Source organism: Bombina bombina, chromosome 6 (assembly GCF_027579735.1).
Source record: "Bombina bombina isolate aBomBom1 chromosome 6, aBomBom1.pri, whole genome shotgun sequence".
Lineage (NCBI taxonomy): Eukaryota > Metazoa > Chordata > Amphibia > Anura > Bombinatoridae > Bombina > Bombina bombina.
Genome location: NC_069504.1, coordinates 714,099,836 through 714,117,800, shown reverse-complemented (window position 1 = coordinate 714,117,800; position 17,965 = coordinate 714,099,836). Strand labels below are relative to the sequence as shown.

Below are 17,965 nucleotides of genomic sequence, written 5' to 3'. Positions count from 1 at the left end.
GGCTTTTTTCTGGCCGCACCATAAAAATAACTCTGGTATTGAGAGTCCACATAAAGGCTGCGTTAGGCTCCAAAAAAGGAGCGTAGAGCATTTTTAACGCAGCTTCAACTCTCGATACCAGAGTTGCTTACGGACGCGGCCAGCCTCAAAAACGTGCTTGTGCACGATTCCCCCATAGGAAACAATGGGGCTGTTTGAGCTGAAAAAAAACCTAACACCTGCAAAAAAGCCGCGTTCAGCTCTTAACGCAGCCCCATTGTTTGCTATGCGGTAACCCTTCCTACGTCTGCACCTAACACTCTAACATGTACCCCGAGTCTAAACACCCCTAACCTTACACTTATTAACCCCTAATCTGCCGCCCCCGCTATCGCCGACCCCTGCATATTATTATTAACCCCTAATCTGCCGCTCCGTAAACCGCAGCTACTTACATTATCCTTATGTACCCCTAATCTGCTGCCCCTAACACCGCCGACCCCTATATTATATTTATTAACCCCTAATCTGCCGCCCACAACGTCGCCTCCACCTGCCTACACTTATTAACCCCTAATCTGCCGACCGGACCTGAGCGCTACTATAATAAAGTTATTAACCCCTAATCCGCCTCACTAACCCTATAATAAATAGTATTAACCCCTAATCTGCCCTCCCTAACATCGCCGACACCTAACTTCAATTCTTAACCCCTAATCTGCCGACCGAATCTCGCCGCTATTCTAATAAATGTATTAACCCCTAAAGCTAAGTCTAACCCTAATACTAACACCCCCCTAAGTTAAATATAATTTAAATCTAACGAAATTAATTAACTCTTATTAAATAAATTATTCCTATTTAAAGCTAAATACTTACCTGTAAAATAAATCCTAATATAGCTACAATATAAATTATAATTATATTATAGCTATTTTAGGATTAATATTTATTTTACAGGTAACTTTGTATTTATTTTAACCATGTACAATAGCTATTAAATAGTTAAGAACTATTTAACCCCTTAATGACAACTGACGTACCAGGTACGTCATGCATTAACAAGCAGTTAATGACAATGGACGTACCTGGTACGTCAGTTGTCTAACAGAGTGCTGGAAGTGATCACAATCACTTCCAGCAGCTCTGAGGGTATTGCAGTGATGCCTCGATATGGAGGCATCCTGCAATACCCCTTTACAAGCCTCCGATGCAGAGAGAGCCACTCTGTGGCCCTCTCTGCACCGGTAGTGATGGTGCCGATGGTGCCTTTGCCCAGTGGGAGGAGGGAGCGTGTGCGCGCGCGTTCACGATGCGCGCGCGTGCACGATGCGCGCGCACACGTGCACGATGCGCGCGAGCGTGTGCACGGGTGCGCGCATGCACGTGGATGCGCGTGCACGTGCGCGCATTACCACACTGACACCAATGAAGGAAGGGGAAAAAAAAAGTTAAAAAAAAAAGTTACATTTTTTTTTTTTTTTTTTACATATAAAAGGATCTGGGAGGGGGTGGGGGTATTGTGGGGGGCTGCTACACTACAGAAATAAATTTGTATAAAAAATACAAATAAAAGTTATAAATAAAATTTAAATAGTTTGGCCAGTGGGGCCAAACTGGGTACTGGCAGACAGCTGCCAGTACCCAAGATGGCGGTAATTAGGTAGGGGAGAGGGTTAGAGAGCTGGAGGGGGGGATCAGGGAGGTTGGTGTTAAGGCAGGGGTCCATCACAACTAAAATATTTTATAATTTTTATTTAAAAAAAAAAAAAACTCTTATTTAGTACTGGCAGACTTTCTGCCAGTACTTAAGATGGCGGTAACAATTGTGGGGTGGGGGAGGGAAGAGAGCTGTTTGGGAGGGATCAGGGGGTGGGATGTGTTAGGTGGGAGGCTGATCTCTAAAATTAACCCTGCAAGCTCCCTACAAGCTACCTAATTTAACCCCTTCACTGCTGGGCATAATTCACGTGTGGTGCGCAGCAGCATTTAGCGGCCTTCTAATTACCAAAAAGCAACGCCAAAGCCATATAAGTCTGCTATTTCTGAACAAAGGGGATCCCAGAGAAGCTTTTACAACAATTTCTGCCATAATAGCACAAGCTGTTTGTAAATAATTTCAGTGAGAAACCTAAAATTGTGAAAAATGTAAAGTTTTTTTTTTTATTTGCTCGCATTTGGCGGTGAAATGGTGGCATAAAATATACCAAAATGGGCCTAGATCAATACTTGGAGTTGTCTACTACACTACACTAAAGCTAAAATTAACCCTACAAGCTCCCTACAAGCTCCCTAATTAACCCCTTCACTCCTGGGCATAAAACATGTGTGGTGCGCAGCGGCAATTAGCGGCCTTCTAATTACCAAAAAGCAACCACAAAGCCATATAAGTCTGTTATTTCTGAACAAAGGGGATCCCAGAGAAGCATTTACAACCATTTGTGCCATAATTGCAGAAGCTGTTTGTAAATAATTTCAGTGGGAAACCTAAAGTTTGTGACAAAATTTGTGAAAAAGTGAACTTTTTTTTTTTTTTTTATCGCATTTGGCGGTGAAATGGTGGCATGAAATATACCAAAATGGGCCTAGATCAATACTTTGGGATGTCTTCTAAAACAAAATATATACATGTCAAGGGATATTCAGGTATTCCTGACAGATATCAGGGTTCCAAAGTAACTAGCGCTCATTTTGAAAAAAAGTGGTTTGGAAATAGCAAAGTGCTACTTGTATTTATTGCCCCATAAATTGCAAAAAAAGCAAAGAACATGTAAACATTGGGTATTTCTAAACTCAGGACAAAATTTAGAAACTATTTAGCATGGGTGTTTTTTGGTGGTTGTAGATGTGTAACAGATTTTGGGGGTCAAAGTTAGAAAAAGTGTGTTTTTTTCCATTTTTTCCTCATATTTTATCATTTTTTTTTAGTAAATTATAAGATATGATGAAAATAATGGTATCTTTAGAAAGTCCATTTAATGACGAGAAAAACGGTATATAATATGTGTGGGTACAGTAAACGAGTAAGAGGAAAATTACAGCTAAACGCAAACACTGCAGAAATGTAAAAATAGCCATTGTCATTAAGGGTAAGAAAATTGAAAAATGGTCCGGTCATTAAGGGGTTAATAGCTAAAATAGTTAAAATAATTACAAATTTACCTGTAAAAGAAATCCTAACCTAAGTTACAAATAAACCTAACACTAGACTATCAATAAATTAATTAAATAAAATACCTACAATTACCTACAATTAACCTAACACTACACTATCAATAAATTAATTAAATACAATTGCTACAAATAAATACAATTAAATAAACTAGCTAAAGTACAAAAAATAAAAAAGAACTAAGTTACAAAAAATAAAAAAATATTTACAAACATAAGAAAAATATTACAACAATTTTAAACTAATTACACCTACTCTAAGCCCCCTAATAAAATAACAAAGCGCCCCAAAATAAAAAAATGCCCTACCCTATTCTAAATTACTAAAGTTCAAAGCTCTTTTACCTTATCAGCCCTGAACAGGGCCCTTTGCGGGGCATGACCCAAGAAATACAGCTCTTTTGCCTGTAAAAAAAAACATACAATACCCAAGCCCCCCAACATTACAACCCACCACCCACATACCCCTAATCTAACCCAAACCCCCCTTAAATAAACCTAACACTAAGCCCCTGAAGATCATCCTACCTTGTCTTCACCTCACCGGGTATCACACCGATCCGTCCAGAAGAGCTCCTCCGATGTCCTGATCCAAGCCCAAGCGGGGGGCTGAAGAGGTCCATGATCCGGCTGAAGTCTTCATCCAAGCGGGGCAGAAGAGGTCTTCCATCCGATTGAAGTCTTCATCCAAGCGGCATCCATCCGGAGCGAAGCGGCAGCATCCTGAAGACCTCCACCGCGGAACATCCATCCTGGCCGACGACTGAACGACGAATGACGGTTCCTTTAAATGACGTCATCCAAGATGGCGTCCCTCGAATTCCGATTGGCTGATAGGATTCTATCAGCCAATCGGAATTAAGGTAGGAATATTCTGATTGGCTGATGGAATCAGCCAATCAGAATCAAGTTCAATCCGATTGGCTGATCCAATCAGCCAATCAGATTGAGCTTGCATTCTATTGGCTGATCGGAACAGCCAATAGAATGTGAGCTCAATCTGATTGGCTGATCGGATCAGCCAATCGGATTGAACTTGATTCTGATTGGCTGATTCCATCAGCCAATCAGAATATTCCTACCTTAATTCCGATTGGCTGATAGAATCCTATCAGCCAATCGGAATTCGAGGGACGCCATCTTGGATGACGTCATTTAAAGGAACCGTCATTCGTCGTTCAGTCGTTGGCCAGGATGGATGTTCCGCGGTGGAGGTCTTCAGGATGCTGCCGCTTCGCTCCGGATGGATGCCGCTTGGATGAAGACTTCAATCGGATGGAAGACCTCTTCTGCCCCGCTTGGATGAAGACTTCAGCCGGATCATGGACCTCTTCAGCCCCCCGCTTGGGCTTGGATCAGGACATCGGAGGAGCTCTTCTGGACGGATCGGTGTGATACCCGGTGAGGTGAAGACAAGGTAGGATGATCTTCAGGGGCTTAGTGTTAGGTTTATTTAAGGGGGGTTTGGGTTAGATTAGGGGTATGTGGGTGGTGGGTTGTAATGTTGGGGGGCTTGGGTATTGTATGTTTTTTTTACAGGCAAAAGAGCTGTATTTCTTGGGGCATGCCCCGCAAAGGGCCCTGTTCAGGGCTGGTAAGGTAAAAGAGCTTTGAACTTTAGTAATTTAGTATAGGGTAGGGCATTTTTTTATTTTGGGGGGCTTTGTTATTTTATTAGGGGGCTTAGAGTAGGTGTAATTAGTTTAAAATTGTTGTAATGTTTTTCTTATGTTTGTAAATATTTTTTTATTTTTTGTAACTTAGTTCTTTTTTATTTTTTGTACTTTAGCTAGTTTATTTAATTGTATTTATTTGTAGCAATTGTATTTAATTAATTTATTGATAGTGTAGTATTAGGTTAATTGTAGGTAATTGTAGGTAGTTTATTTAATTAATTTATTGATAGTCTAGTGTTAGGTTTATTTGTAACTTAGGTTAGGATTTCTTTTACAGGTAAATTTGTAATTATTTTAACTATTTTAGCTATTAAATAGTTCTTAACTATTTAATAGCTATTGTACATGGTTAAAATAAATACAAAGTTACCTGTAAAATAAATATTAATCCTAAAATAGCTATAATATAATTATAATTTATATTGTAGCTATATTAGGATTTATTTTACAGGTAAGTAATTTAGCTTTAAATAGGAATAATTTATTTAATAAGAGTTAATTAATTTTGTTAGATTTAAATTATATTTAACTTAGGGGGGTGTTAATATTAGGGTTAGACTTAGCTTTAGGGGTTAATACATTTATTAGAATAGCGGCGAGATTAGGTCGGCAGATTAGGGGTTAATAATTGAAGTTAGGTGTCGGCGATGTTAGGGAGGGCAGATTAGGGGTTAATACTATTTATTATAGGGTTAGTGAGGCGGATTAGGGGTTAATAACTTTATTATAGTAGCGCTCAGGTCCGGTCGGCAGATTAGGGGTTAATAAGTGTAGGCAGGTGGAGGCGACGTTGAGGGGGCAGATTAGGGGTTAATAAATATAATATAGGGGTCGGCGGTGTTAGGGGCAGCAGATTAGGGGTACATAAGGATAATGTAGGTGGCGGCGCTTTGCGGTCGGCAGATTAGGGGTTAATAAGTGTAGGCAGGTGGAGGCGACGTTGTGGGGGGCAGGTTAGGGGTTAATAAATATAATACAGGGGTCGGCGGTGTTAGGGGCAGCAGATTAGGGGTACATAAGTATAACGTAGGTGGCGGTCGGCAGATTAGGGGTTAAAAAAATTTTTTCGAGTGTCGGCGATGTGGGGGGACCTCGGTTTAGGGGTACATAGGTAGTTTATGGGTGTTAGTGTACTTTAGAGCACAGTAGTTAAGAGCTTTATAAACCGGCGTTAGCCCAGAAAGCTCTTAACTACTGACTTTTTTCCTGCGGCTGGAGTTTTGTCGTTAGATGTCTAACGCTCACTTCAGAAACGACTCTAAATACCGGAGTTATAAAAATCCCATTGAAAAGATAGGATACGCAATTTACATAAGGGGATCTGCGGTATGGAAAAGTCGCGGCTGGAAAGTGAGCGTTAGACCCTATTTTGAGTGACTCCAAATACCGGCGGTAGCCTAAAACCAGTGTTAGGAGCCTCTAACGCTGGTTTTCACGGCTACCGCCAAACTCCAAATCTAGGCCTAAGTTAACACTCTCAATATTGAGTGTGAAGTACAATATGTATCAATTGCCTTAAGCGTTACTACCATAACAAATAATTTAAGCTATTATGTTTCAATATATGACTGATTAAAGTTCTGCCCTTTAATCAATATACCCAATAGCATCAAACAGGCAGGGATCTAACTATACGTATCCGTTGAATATACCTATTAGTAATTGAAGTAAGTGGGTACAAGGCTTTATTTTTGGTATTATTATATATCGGCTCTCTCAGGTTGACATTTAAGCAGAGCTGTATAATCTAACCTAGCCACTAGTGCAATACTTTAACTTCCAGTATTGGAGCACGACATACAGGTCAAGCATTTAGCCTGAAACGTGCATCACCACATTTCAATTACTTGTATTTAATATCATTATTTAAACACAAGGGTTAAGTGGGAAATATCAGTAGCAATTATATGCTGATATTTATGCAGACCAAAACCTGCAAATGGTTATTACAAATGCATAAACATTACTAGTCCATGTGTAATTTATGATATTCCCATCAGATGTGTCACTAGCCTTTAATAGAGATGTATCTCTACCTAGGGTCACAGTTATAAACCCTTTTACATTAAACATATATCAGATATCCTTGTAATTACATTTACAATATTACCACCTGAGGTTTTGTACGTTATATATATACTTTGCTGCTTAGAGCCAGTGGCTGATATTTCTGTTAGGCGCCCAGTGATCTCCCGGAATTATACCAGTTATCTAACTGGACTTTTTACTTGCCAGCATTTTAGTTTTAATAATACACCCATTGTTTTAAACACATTCTAATAAAGATTTACATTTTAATTTGTGTGACTTTTTTCTAAACTCCATTTTACGTGAGGGTCTTAACTGAGTGCTTATACAGTATCGATTTTTTGTTCAGTTTCTGTAACTGACTGCCAATCAATAAGTGTCTGATACTTAGCACCTATACCACATATTATCAGTTATTATTTTGAGGTCAAGCTGACCTTATTTGTATGGTAATAGAACCCTGTTATCTAAAGTAAGTGGTGCCATCATCTCAATCTTTTTCTAACATAATCATTTTATAGGCTTCTTTATTTACTTTGTACTGCAAATCTTATTGTTTTATTTTACCATTTGCACTATTTAAGGTGCCAGAGCATATTGATCCCTCTTGCGTAGGTCTGGTTTGTTACCTCGCAGTGCTAGCGAATTTTAACTGTTTAATCTATAGTCAAATTGCTTCTTTCTGACCTCCATATTACTTTACTAGATACATGCCTATTGCTGAATCTATGGGGCCATCCTCAGAAAAAAAAATTGGCTTCTCATTGTCTTCTGCCTTTCCACTAATTGTTTTGGTCCTGACTCTAAATATATTATATTAGACTATTATATTATATTATATTATATTAGACTACCCTACCGCTTTTCACTGATTTGGATGGATCTTCTGTGTAAGATCTTTTGCTTACTTCTTTTCAAGTACTCCTTTCTGTGCACTATAATATCATCTAGTGAACCTACTAAGATAATACTGTCTCCTACACAAATTATATGCCTAAGTGATGTCAAGTAGTCATATACTGAGGTTAACCCAGTGGCTTTTGGTTGTCTATGTAATTCCAATCTCAATACATGGTTACAATATTACCTCTCTATATCTCTGTATGTCAATACGACTTCTCCAGATCATATTGTTTCATAAACATTCTCCATAAAATTCTAAATATTCATTTATATACAGAAGTTTCAATAGTTTTTTCCCCCAATAATTACCATCCAATATGTATCCTCTCCATAAAACATTTCTTATTTATCTATTTATCAACTTGACACTCACGGATTCTCCAACAGGAGGATGATGGGACTCAGCTCCTTCTTTGCTCTGTAGTAGGCCCGAAGAGGAACAATAAAATTGTACAATCCATTTCCAGCATGCTCAGCAGACACAATCACCAGAGCATTTCGAAAGCCATATGCTCTTGCATCTTCATATGGGTAATGATGGCAACTCTGAGAGTGGAGGAAGATAAATTGGCAGTACAGATCAATACATTAGAGAGAACAATTAATCTATAGGGTAGAGGAAAAGGGAGTGGCAATGGAGTAGAATAATACAGAATCCATACCTTGTCTAGCCGTAGGCAGCAATATGGACTTTTCTGCTGGAGTAGATGGCAAAGAGTGGGTGAGCTACCTATGTAGGGGGTGTTGGATGGATAACCTTTCACCCATCTGGAGGAAGGAATAAAGAGTGATCTAAAGGCAACACAAATACTTATTTCTTTCTCTTATTATTCTTTTTAACTCTTTCTATAACCACTTTCCTTTTCTATCTAAAAAAGTATGTATAAATATTTCCTTACCCTCCTAGCACTATTTTTCATCTTTCTTAAAACTCATTTAGTCCCTCTAATACCTTAAGCCTATAAAATAAATCCCAATGTTGCATTTCAAGACTCAGAATGGCTAAGTACATCAATATTTTGCTTTATGTTTTCTTTTAAATCATCTGTTTCTACTTCTCTTTTTTCTCAATCAATAAAGAACCTAACCTTAAAGGGACAGTAAAGTCATTTTGTATTAATACATCAGAAATGATGTGGCCAATCATGTGGGAAAGATATAAACAAATTCCTGCACATATCAACCAATCACTGTGTGGCATGTATTAGAGTCAAGGGTGTGCATTCCACAGAATGCACTATAGCTTCTTTAGGGGGAGTGGAAACACTACAGTTTTCAGAGTTAAATAACAGTAAAAAAAAAAAAAGGCAAAGTACAAAGCTATGCATAATAAATGGAATAATGAATGAATTAATGATTTTGAGTTTACTGTCCTTTTAAATGTATAGAAATTTCCATATTTCAAAACATTTTCATGCATCCCATCACCTACGCATGAGAAGTCCCTAACTCTTCCTCTGATTGGCTGGTCTCATCCTCAGACTGGTCACTCAGGAGTTCAAAGTTTGTACTGGTTTCTCTATCCATGAGATCTGGTACAGGGTCAATACTCTGCTTCCTTCTATGATCAGGATCAGTTGGTGGACTTAATAACAGGTTGCTATCAATGCTCTCTGGACTTCTTGAACCCTGAAGATCCATGGCCATTGTACCTTTGAAAGCAAAAAGACATTCTGTGTGTCATAGTATAATGGATAGAAGAGAACCAAAGTCCCATAGTCCTTTTTGTATGATAGTTATACATGTCTTGTTGCACATGTTTCTCTCTCTCACTGCTGAATTCTGTGGTAGAATGTGTTTATGTATACACCCCTTTAATCTATATCACTGTGTAATCTTGTAATATTAAAAAGAAACTAATCCCAAAGTCTTCCTCAGACTGTGTGAGGAAGCACATATCCATATCCAAAAACATCCTTCATAAAGAAAGGCTCACCCATACTTGCTATAATGCTGTGAACAGGGAGCCTCGTCAACCCGTGATAGGCTGATTTGTTAAGCCCAGACTTCTGCATCTGCTCTTGTTCCTTAAAACTGAAAGCTGAATTCTCCTCCTTGGATATATTGATGTAAAAGCAAGTGTCTGATGATGACATTATATGACAGGGACCTGGGTTCAAAAGAATGTTGGTCTTTTCATCCTGACATACTCCAATCAGGCAGACTCCATACCTAGAATTTATGAATTAGAAGAAATTATGGTCACATTTTTAGACACACATTTATTAAAACAATAGCTTATCATGTATTCCATTATAAAAATATTAGCAAATGAGAACATACTATCTATATTTAATGGGAAAGATCAGAATGATACAAATGAGGTCCCTTACTGGAAAGCAAAACAAATATCACATTATGTTGATTGATTTCTATTTGGAAGGTCATAAATACCCCGATTAAAGGAAAATCAAAATTACTAAAGGGATACCTGCTTTTCAGAGATTTGTGAATTTAAGTTAACAAGCTAAAATTTACACTGTTTCCTCTAATAATCCAGGATCACCTATTTGGTGTATAAAATTAAATGAAATGTGTATTATACAGTGGGGCAAAAAAGTATTTAGTCAGCCACCAATTGTGCAAGTTCGCCCACTTAAGAAGATGAGAGAGGCCTGTAATTTTCATCATAGGTATACCTCAACTATGAGAGATAAAATGTGGAAACAAATCCAGACAATCACATTGTCTGATTTGGAAATAATTTATTTGCATATTATGGTGGAAAATAAGTATTTGGTCACCTACAAACAAGCAAAATTTCTGGCTCTCACAGACCTGTATCTTCTTCTTTAAGAGGCTCCGCTGTCCTACACTCATTACCTGTATTAATGGCACCTGTTTGAACTTGTTATCAGTATAAAAGACACCTGTCCACAACCTCAAACAGTCACACTCCAAACTCCACTATTGTGAAGACCAAAGAGCTGTCGAAGGACACCAGAAACAAAATTGTAGACCTGCACCAGGCTGGGAAGACTGAATCTGCAATAGGCAAGCAGCTTGGTGTGAAGAAATCAACTGTGGGAGCAATAATTAGAAAATGGAAGACATACAAGACCACTGATAATCTCCCTCGATCTGGGGCTCCACGCAAGATCTCCCCCCGTGGGGTCAAAATGATCACAAGAACGGTAGGCAAACATCCAAGAACCACACGGGGGACCTAGTGAATGACCTGCAGAGAGCTGGGACCAACGTAACAAAGGCTACCATCAGTAACACACTACGCCACCAGGGATTCAGATCCTGCAGTGCAAGACATGTCCCCCTGCTTAAGCCAGTACATGTCCGATCCCGTCTGAAGTATGCTAGAGAGCATTTGGATGATCCAGAAGCGGATTGGGAGAATGTCATATGGTCAGATGAAACCAAAGTAGAACTGTTTGGTATAAACACAACTCGTCGTGTTTGGAGGAGAGAGAATGCCGAGTTGCAACCAAAGAACACCATACCTACTGTGAAGCATGGGGGTGGCAACATCATGCTTTGGGGCTGTTTCTCTGCAAAGGGAACAGGACGACTGATCCGTGTACATGAAATAATTCATGGGGCCATGTATCGTGAGATTTTGGGTGCAAACCTCCTTCCCTCAGCAAGGGCATTGAAAATCAAACGTGACTTGGTCTTTCAGCATGACAATGATCCCAAACACACCGCCTGGGCAAAGAAGGAGTGGCTTCGTAAGAAGCATTTCAAGGTCCTGGAGGGACCTAGTCAGTCTCCAGATCTCAACCCCATAGAAAACCTTTGGAGGGAGTTGAAAGTCCGTGTTGCCCAGCGACAGCCCCAAAACATCACTTCTCTAGAGGAGATCTGCATGCAGGAATGGACCAACATACCAGCAACAGTGTGTGACAACCTTGTGAAGACTTACAGAAAACGTTTGACCTCTGTCATTGCCAACAAAGGATATATAACAAAGTATTGAGATGAACTTTTGATATTGACCAAATACTTATTTTCCACCATAATTGGCAAATAAATTCTTTCCAAATCAGACAATGTGATTGTCTGGATTTGTTTCCACATTTTGTCTCTCATAGTTGAGGTATACCTATGATGAAAATTACAAGCCTCTCTCATCTTCTTAAGTGGGAGAACTTTTTTGGTGGCTGACTAAATACTTTTATGCCCCACTGTATATATATATATATATATATATATATATATATATATATATATATATATATATATTTTTTTTTTAACAAAATGTAACAGCACTACCTAAATGTACTATATCTATGTATCTAAATTTAACCTTATATATCAAGGGTGCATGAGTAAGGTATCACCTACATACCCAAAACTCATAAAAAATTAAAAAATACTCAGCACTCCAAATAGATCAAATACTGTGAAATGTAATGATACCATATATCCAAACAGGAAAATGTAATGAAAGGTACCCAGCCAATTCTCTTTCAGACCTGCATACAGCACATAAACACTCCAAACAAACGCATACATTTCCCTCAGGCGTCCCTAAGGGAAAGAAAAAAAGTCATTATCTCCAAACTGAGAACAGTTCAGCAAAAGAAAGCACAGGGGTAAAAAAAAACACTTTGTAATCCACGTTAAGTGATATAGTGCACATTATTAGATTAAAGTTGCAGCAAAGTTGAATCCCCAGCTGCTACAGTGTCTACTTTAGTGCCGTGTAATTAAAACACTCCTCTCCTCCTGAACCTTGCACACCATATTTTTACATGTGCATAACAGAGCAATGCTGATATGAAATACTCCCAAGGATAGGGTATACAATATGTCCATTCATGTTATGGCTCATGTGGATGGGATGTATAGATTTTAGAATAGTGCCAAATGTGTCAGCTAAAGTATCATACCCGCCCTTAAGAGCCTTAACTTGCCATCTGAGAGCTACGGCCCATACAGTTACAAAGGGGTTTTCAGATAATACTTCGATTCCTTCTGCTAATTAGCTGCACAGGTCAGTCTGCTTCCTTAGGCTTGAAGAATCACCATGATGTTCGTGACAGTACCCTCTATGAGCGAGATACTATACACCAACAGACCATTTCACAGGCATGTTCAGCCATCTGGATAACGAATCCCAGCGAGAGGACAAGTAGACACAAGAAACTTGAGATGACGGCCTCTGTAACACACTCTGCCCTTTTTCAAGGAATACAGGTAGCCCTCAGTTCCAGAAGGAATGGTTGTAAATCGAAACCGTTGTAAATTGAAACCCAGTTAATAATGTAAGTCAATGGGAAGTGAGGGAGTTAGGTTCCAGGCCCCTCTCAAAATTGTCATAAGTAACACCTAATACATTATTTTTAAAGTTTTGCAATGAAGACTTTAAATGATAAACAGCATTATAAACCTAATAAAATAATCACACAACACAGAATATATAATTAAACTAAGTTAAATTAACAAAAACATTTGCTAAACAGCATTATAAAACAAAATAATCACACAAAACAGACTTTACTTGCATTTTTCTGCAAACAGTTCTTTCTATGCATTCCAATCTGGACTGATTTATAGATAGGAAGATCTTGTTCCTTTGCAAGCTGCTCGGTAGCTCAGGTCTGGTTAAACTGATTCATTTTAGCTTGCTTGGCTTGCATATCTTTGCTGCAACACAAGCGGACAGCTCCACATACTGGCTATTTTAATCAATGCACTGCTTCTCAATGCTTTTCAATAGCAGTCACATGACTGAAAAAAAAGGTTTACTGGGTTTTGTAAGGGCGCTAATAGTTAAAGATACCAGATGAAGGATGTATATATTAGGTAATTCGTGGTGCAAATATAGAGTAAAGGATCAATATATTAAGTGATTACTATATGTAAGTAAAAAAGGCTTTTACCAAAATTAAAATTATTTAATTAGTAACAGTAAAAATTCAATGAAACATATAAAAATATATATATAAAAAATTAGAGACGTCTCTAGTACAAATATTCAGAGCAAAAAAAATGATACTCATTAGTATTTCATAGGGAACAGAAATTGAGAAATACTTAGTGTCCACACAAAAAGTTTCAAATTGTGTGTAACTGACAATTTCTGTATTCTCTAATGAATTAGTTAGAGTTCTTACATAAAATACATATTAACATCCATTTAATTTTTTAAAAACAACGTTCGTGGTAAAAAATATAAATGATAAATCAAAAAAAGTCCGTTATACTTATCAGTATGAATAGAGCAATTTCTTATTGGTGAGGCAGAGCAATGTCAATTCAGGAAAAGAGTCTGTATAAGATTGTATCTTTAAACAGATTTATATAAGCTATTGCAGGGTATCCAATCTGTCCTGCGTCTGTATCTGACTTGTGTCACAATAATCACTTTGTAGCAGATTTGTATTTTTGCATGTATAACAACAAGGTATCCAATCTGTCCTGTATTTGTATTGAACTTGTATCACAGTTATTACTTGCAGACAAATTTGTACCTTATATTAGTGCATAAGCGGCAGCAGGGTATCCAATGCGTCCTGTGGCTTAATCCGTCTAGCAGAATCCTCGTGTTGTTGGCGTCTGACGTCACACCCGGTACTTTGGGGGCTCGACTCGCGCCTGCCAATCACTGCTGTGGGGATCGTCTTTGCACAATATTCCTTCTTATGTTCAATTTTACTTGTTGTGTTTTGAGGAACAGGCAGGCACACTAATTGAAAGATTCAACTCCAGAGGCTATAATATAACACATACTAAGAAAGCTTTAGAAAGAGCAAAAAACACAAATAGGGAATCACTACTAGTGTACAAAGAGAAGATAAATATTGAAGATGATAGAATAAAAATCCCATTTGTAACTGACTACCACACTGATCATAATGTAGTGAAAAAAATTATAAAAAGACACTGGCATCTCATTAAAGAGGATAATATCCTGGGAGAAAAAATAGCAGATAACCCTAGCTTTGTCTTTAAAAAAGCAAATAATTTAAAATCAGCCCTTGCACCAAGTGAATTGAAAAAAACCAAACAACAAAAAACTAATACAAAAGGACCTTCATGGACATAAACTGACCGAATTTTTTCCATGCTATTCCTGCAAATCATGTAAACACAGTAATAAGTCCAATAAAATACAGATAGGAGGTCCTGAAAATGTCATACAAATTAAAGAACTAATAAGATGCACACACTAGGGGGCCTAGTTATCAAGCCGTCAACCTCAAATACGCTGGAATTCCGCATCGTATTTGTGGCGAGGCTGATTCGCCTTAGTTATCAAAGGCTCGAGACCGGCAAAAGTAGAATTTTGTGACGTTAACTTCGATCCGCTGGACTCAGTCCGACACAGATCGATTCTTACATCACTCCAGATGTTCCGCACACAAGTGCGGCACATTCTCACTACTTTTGCTAGTTATCAAAAAACTAGCAGGTACGCTCGGCACTTTTATGGCCCAGCGTACCTGGTTTTCAAAGCGCCAGCCTGGAGGCGGCGGATCCCATAGGAATCAATGGGAGTCTGACCATAGCGAAAGTACAAGTTCGCTGCTGCCAGACATCCCATTGATTTCTATGGGAACTGTCTGCACCTAACACCCTAACATGTACCCAGAGTCTAAACACCGCTAATCTGACCCCCCCTACACCGCCGCAACTAAATAAAGTTATTACCCCCTAAACCGCCGCTCCCGGAGCCCACCGCAAGCTACTCTATACATATTAACCCCTAAACTGCCGCTCCCGGAGCCCACCGCAACTATAATAAATGTATTAACCCCTAAACCGCCGCTCCCTGAACCCGCCGCAACCTATATTAAATGTATTAACCCCTATCCTGCCCCCCCTACACCGTCGCCACCTATAATAAATTTATTAACCCCTATCCTGCCCCCCCTACACCGTCGCCACCTATAATAAATTTATTAACCCCTATCCTGCCCCCCACTACGCCGCCGCCACTGTAATAAAATTATTAACCCCTAAACCTAACCCTAACCCTAACCCTAACGCCCCCTAACTTAAATATTAATTAAATAAATCGAAATAAATTAACTCTTATTAACTAAATGAATCCTATTTAAAACTAAATACTTACCTTTAAAATAAACCCTAATATAGTTACAATATAAATAAGAATTTTATTCTAGCTATCTTAGGATTTATATTTATTTGACAGGTAACTTTCAATTTATTTTAACCATGTACAATAACTATTAAATAGTTATTAACTATTTAATAGCTTACCTAGCTAAAATAAAGAGAAATGTACCTGTGAAATAAATCCTAACCTAAGTTACAATTACACCTAACACTACACTATCATTAAATTAATTAAATAAACTACCTACAAATAACTACAATTAAATACAATTACATAAACTAACTAAAGTACAAAAAATAAAAAAAGCTAAGTTACAAAAAATAAAAAAATAAGTTACAAACATGTTAAAAATATTACAACAATTTTAAGCTACTTACACCTAATCTAAGCCCCCTAATAAAATAACAAACCCCCCCAAAATAAGAAAAATCCCTACCCTATTCTAAATTAAATAAATTTCAAAGCTCTTTTACCTTACCAGCCCTTAAAAGGGCCATTTGTGGGGGCATGCCCCAAAAAGTTCAGCTCTTTTGCCTGTAAAAGAAAAATACAACCCCCCCAACATTAAAACCCACCACCCACATACCCCTAATCTAACCCAAACCCCCCTTACAAAAACCTAACACTAATCCCCTGAAGATCATCCTACCTTGAGTCGTCTTCACTCAGCCGAGCCACCAATGGAACTGAAGAGGACATCCGGAGCGGAAGAAGTTAATCCTCCAAGCGGCGCTGAAGAAATCTTCCATCCGATGAAGTCATCATCCAGGCGGCGCTGAAGAGGTCTTCTATCCGGGCGAAGTCATCTTCCAAGCCGGGTCTTGAATCTTCCTTCCGCCGACGCGGAACCACCTTCTTCACCGATGGACTACGATGAATGACGGCTCCTTTAAGGGACGTCATCCAAGATGGCGTCCCCTCAATTCCGATTGGCTGATAGGATTCTATCAGCCAATCGGAATTAAGGTAGGAAAAATCTGATTGGCTGATGGAATCAGCCAATCAGATTGAGCTCGCATTCTATTGGCTGTTCCGATCAGCCAATAGAATGCAAGCTCAATCTGATTGGCTGATTGGATCAGCCAATCGGATTGAACTTGAATCTGATTGGCTGATTCCATCAGCCAATCAGATTTTCCTACCTTAATTCCGATTGGCTGATAGAATCCTATCAGCCAATCGGAATTGAGAGGATGCCATCTTGGATGACGTCCCTTAAAGGAGCCGTCATTCGTCGTAGTCCGTCGGTGAAGAAGGTGGTTCCGCGTCGGCGGAAGGAAGATTCAAGTCCCGGCTTGGAAGATGACTTCGCCCGGATAGAAGACATCTTCAGCGCCTCTTTGAAGATGACATCGGCCGGATCGAAGACTTTTTTTCAGCGCCGCCTGGATGATGACTTCATCGGATGGAAGATTTCTTCAGCGCCGCTTGGAGGATTAACTTCTTCCGCTCCGGATGTCCTCTTCAGTTCCATCGGTGGCTCGGCTGAGTGAAGACGACTCAAGGTAGGATGATCTTCAGGGGATTAGTGTTAGGTTTTTGTAAGGGGGGTTTGGGTTAGATTAGGGGTATGTGGGTGGTGGGTTTTAATGTTGGGGGGGGTTGTATTTTTCTTTTACAGGCAAAAGAGCTGAACTTTTTGGGGCATGCCCCCACAAATGGCCCTTTTAAGGGCTGGTAAGGTAAAAGAGCTTTGAAATGTATTTAATTTAGAATAGGGTAGGGATTTTTCTTATTTTGGGGGTTTTGTTATTTTATTAGGGGGCTTAGATTAGGTGTAAGTAGCTTAAAATTGTTGTAATATTTTTAACATGTTTGTAACTTATTTTTTTATTTTTTGTAACTTAGCTTTTTTTATTTTTTGTACTTTAGTTAGTTTATGTAATTGTATTTAATTGTAGTTATTTGTAGGTAGTTTATTTAGTTAATTTAATGATAGTGTAGTATTAGGTTTAATTGTAACTTAGGTTAGGATTTATTTTACAGGTAATTTTGTATTTCTTTTAGCGAGGTAGTTATTAAATAGTTAATAACTATTTAATAACTATTCTAACTAGCTAAAATAAATTGAAAGTTACCTGTCAAATAAATATAAATCCTAAGATAGCTAGAATATAATTCTTATTTATTTTGTAGCTATATTAGGGTTTATTTTAAAGGTAAGTAT

The 17,965-nt window shown here is 38.4% G+C and overlaps 1 protein-coding gene across 1 annotated transcript in view; it reads right to left on the bottom strand.

Annotated features, from left to right (window-relative positions):
- LOC128663525 (potassium channel subfamily T member 2-like) overlaps positions 1-17,965 on the bottom strand; it is a 772,127-nt gene that overhangs the window by 272,621 nt on the left and 481,541 nt on the right. The window contains exons 17-20 of the mRNA XM_053717898.1: positions 9,694-9,929; positions 9,190-9,409; positions 8,420-8,525; positions 8,131-8,303 (exon numbers count right to left, since the gene is read on the bottom strand). Of these exons, the coding sequence (XP_053573873.1) occupies positions 8,131-8,303; positions 8,420-8,525; positions 9,190-9,409; positions 9,694-9,929 (735 nt within the window). The remainder of the gene's footprint in view (positions 1-8,130; positions 8,304-8,419; positions 8,526-9,189; positions 9,410-9,693; positions 9,930-17,965) is intronic.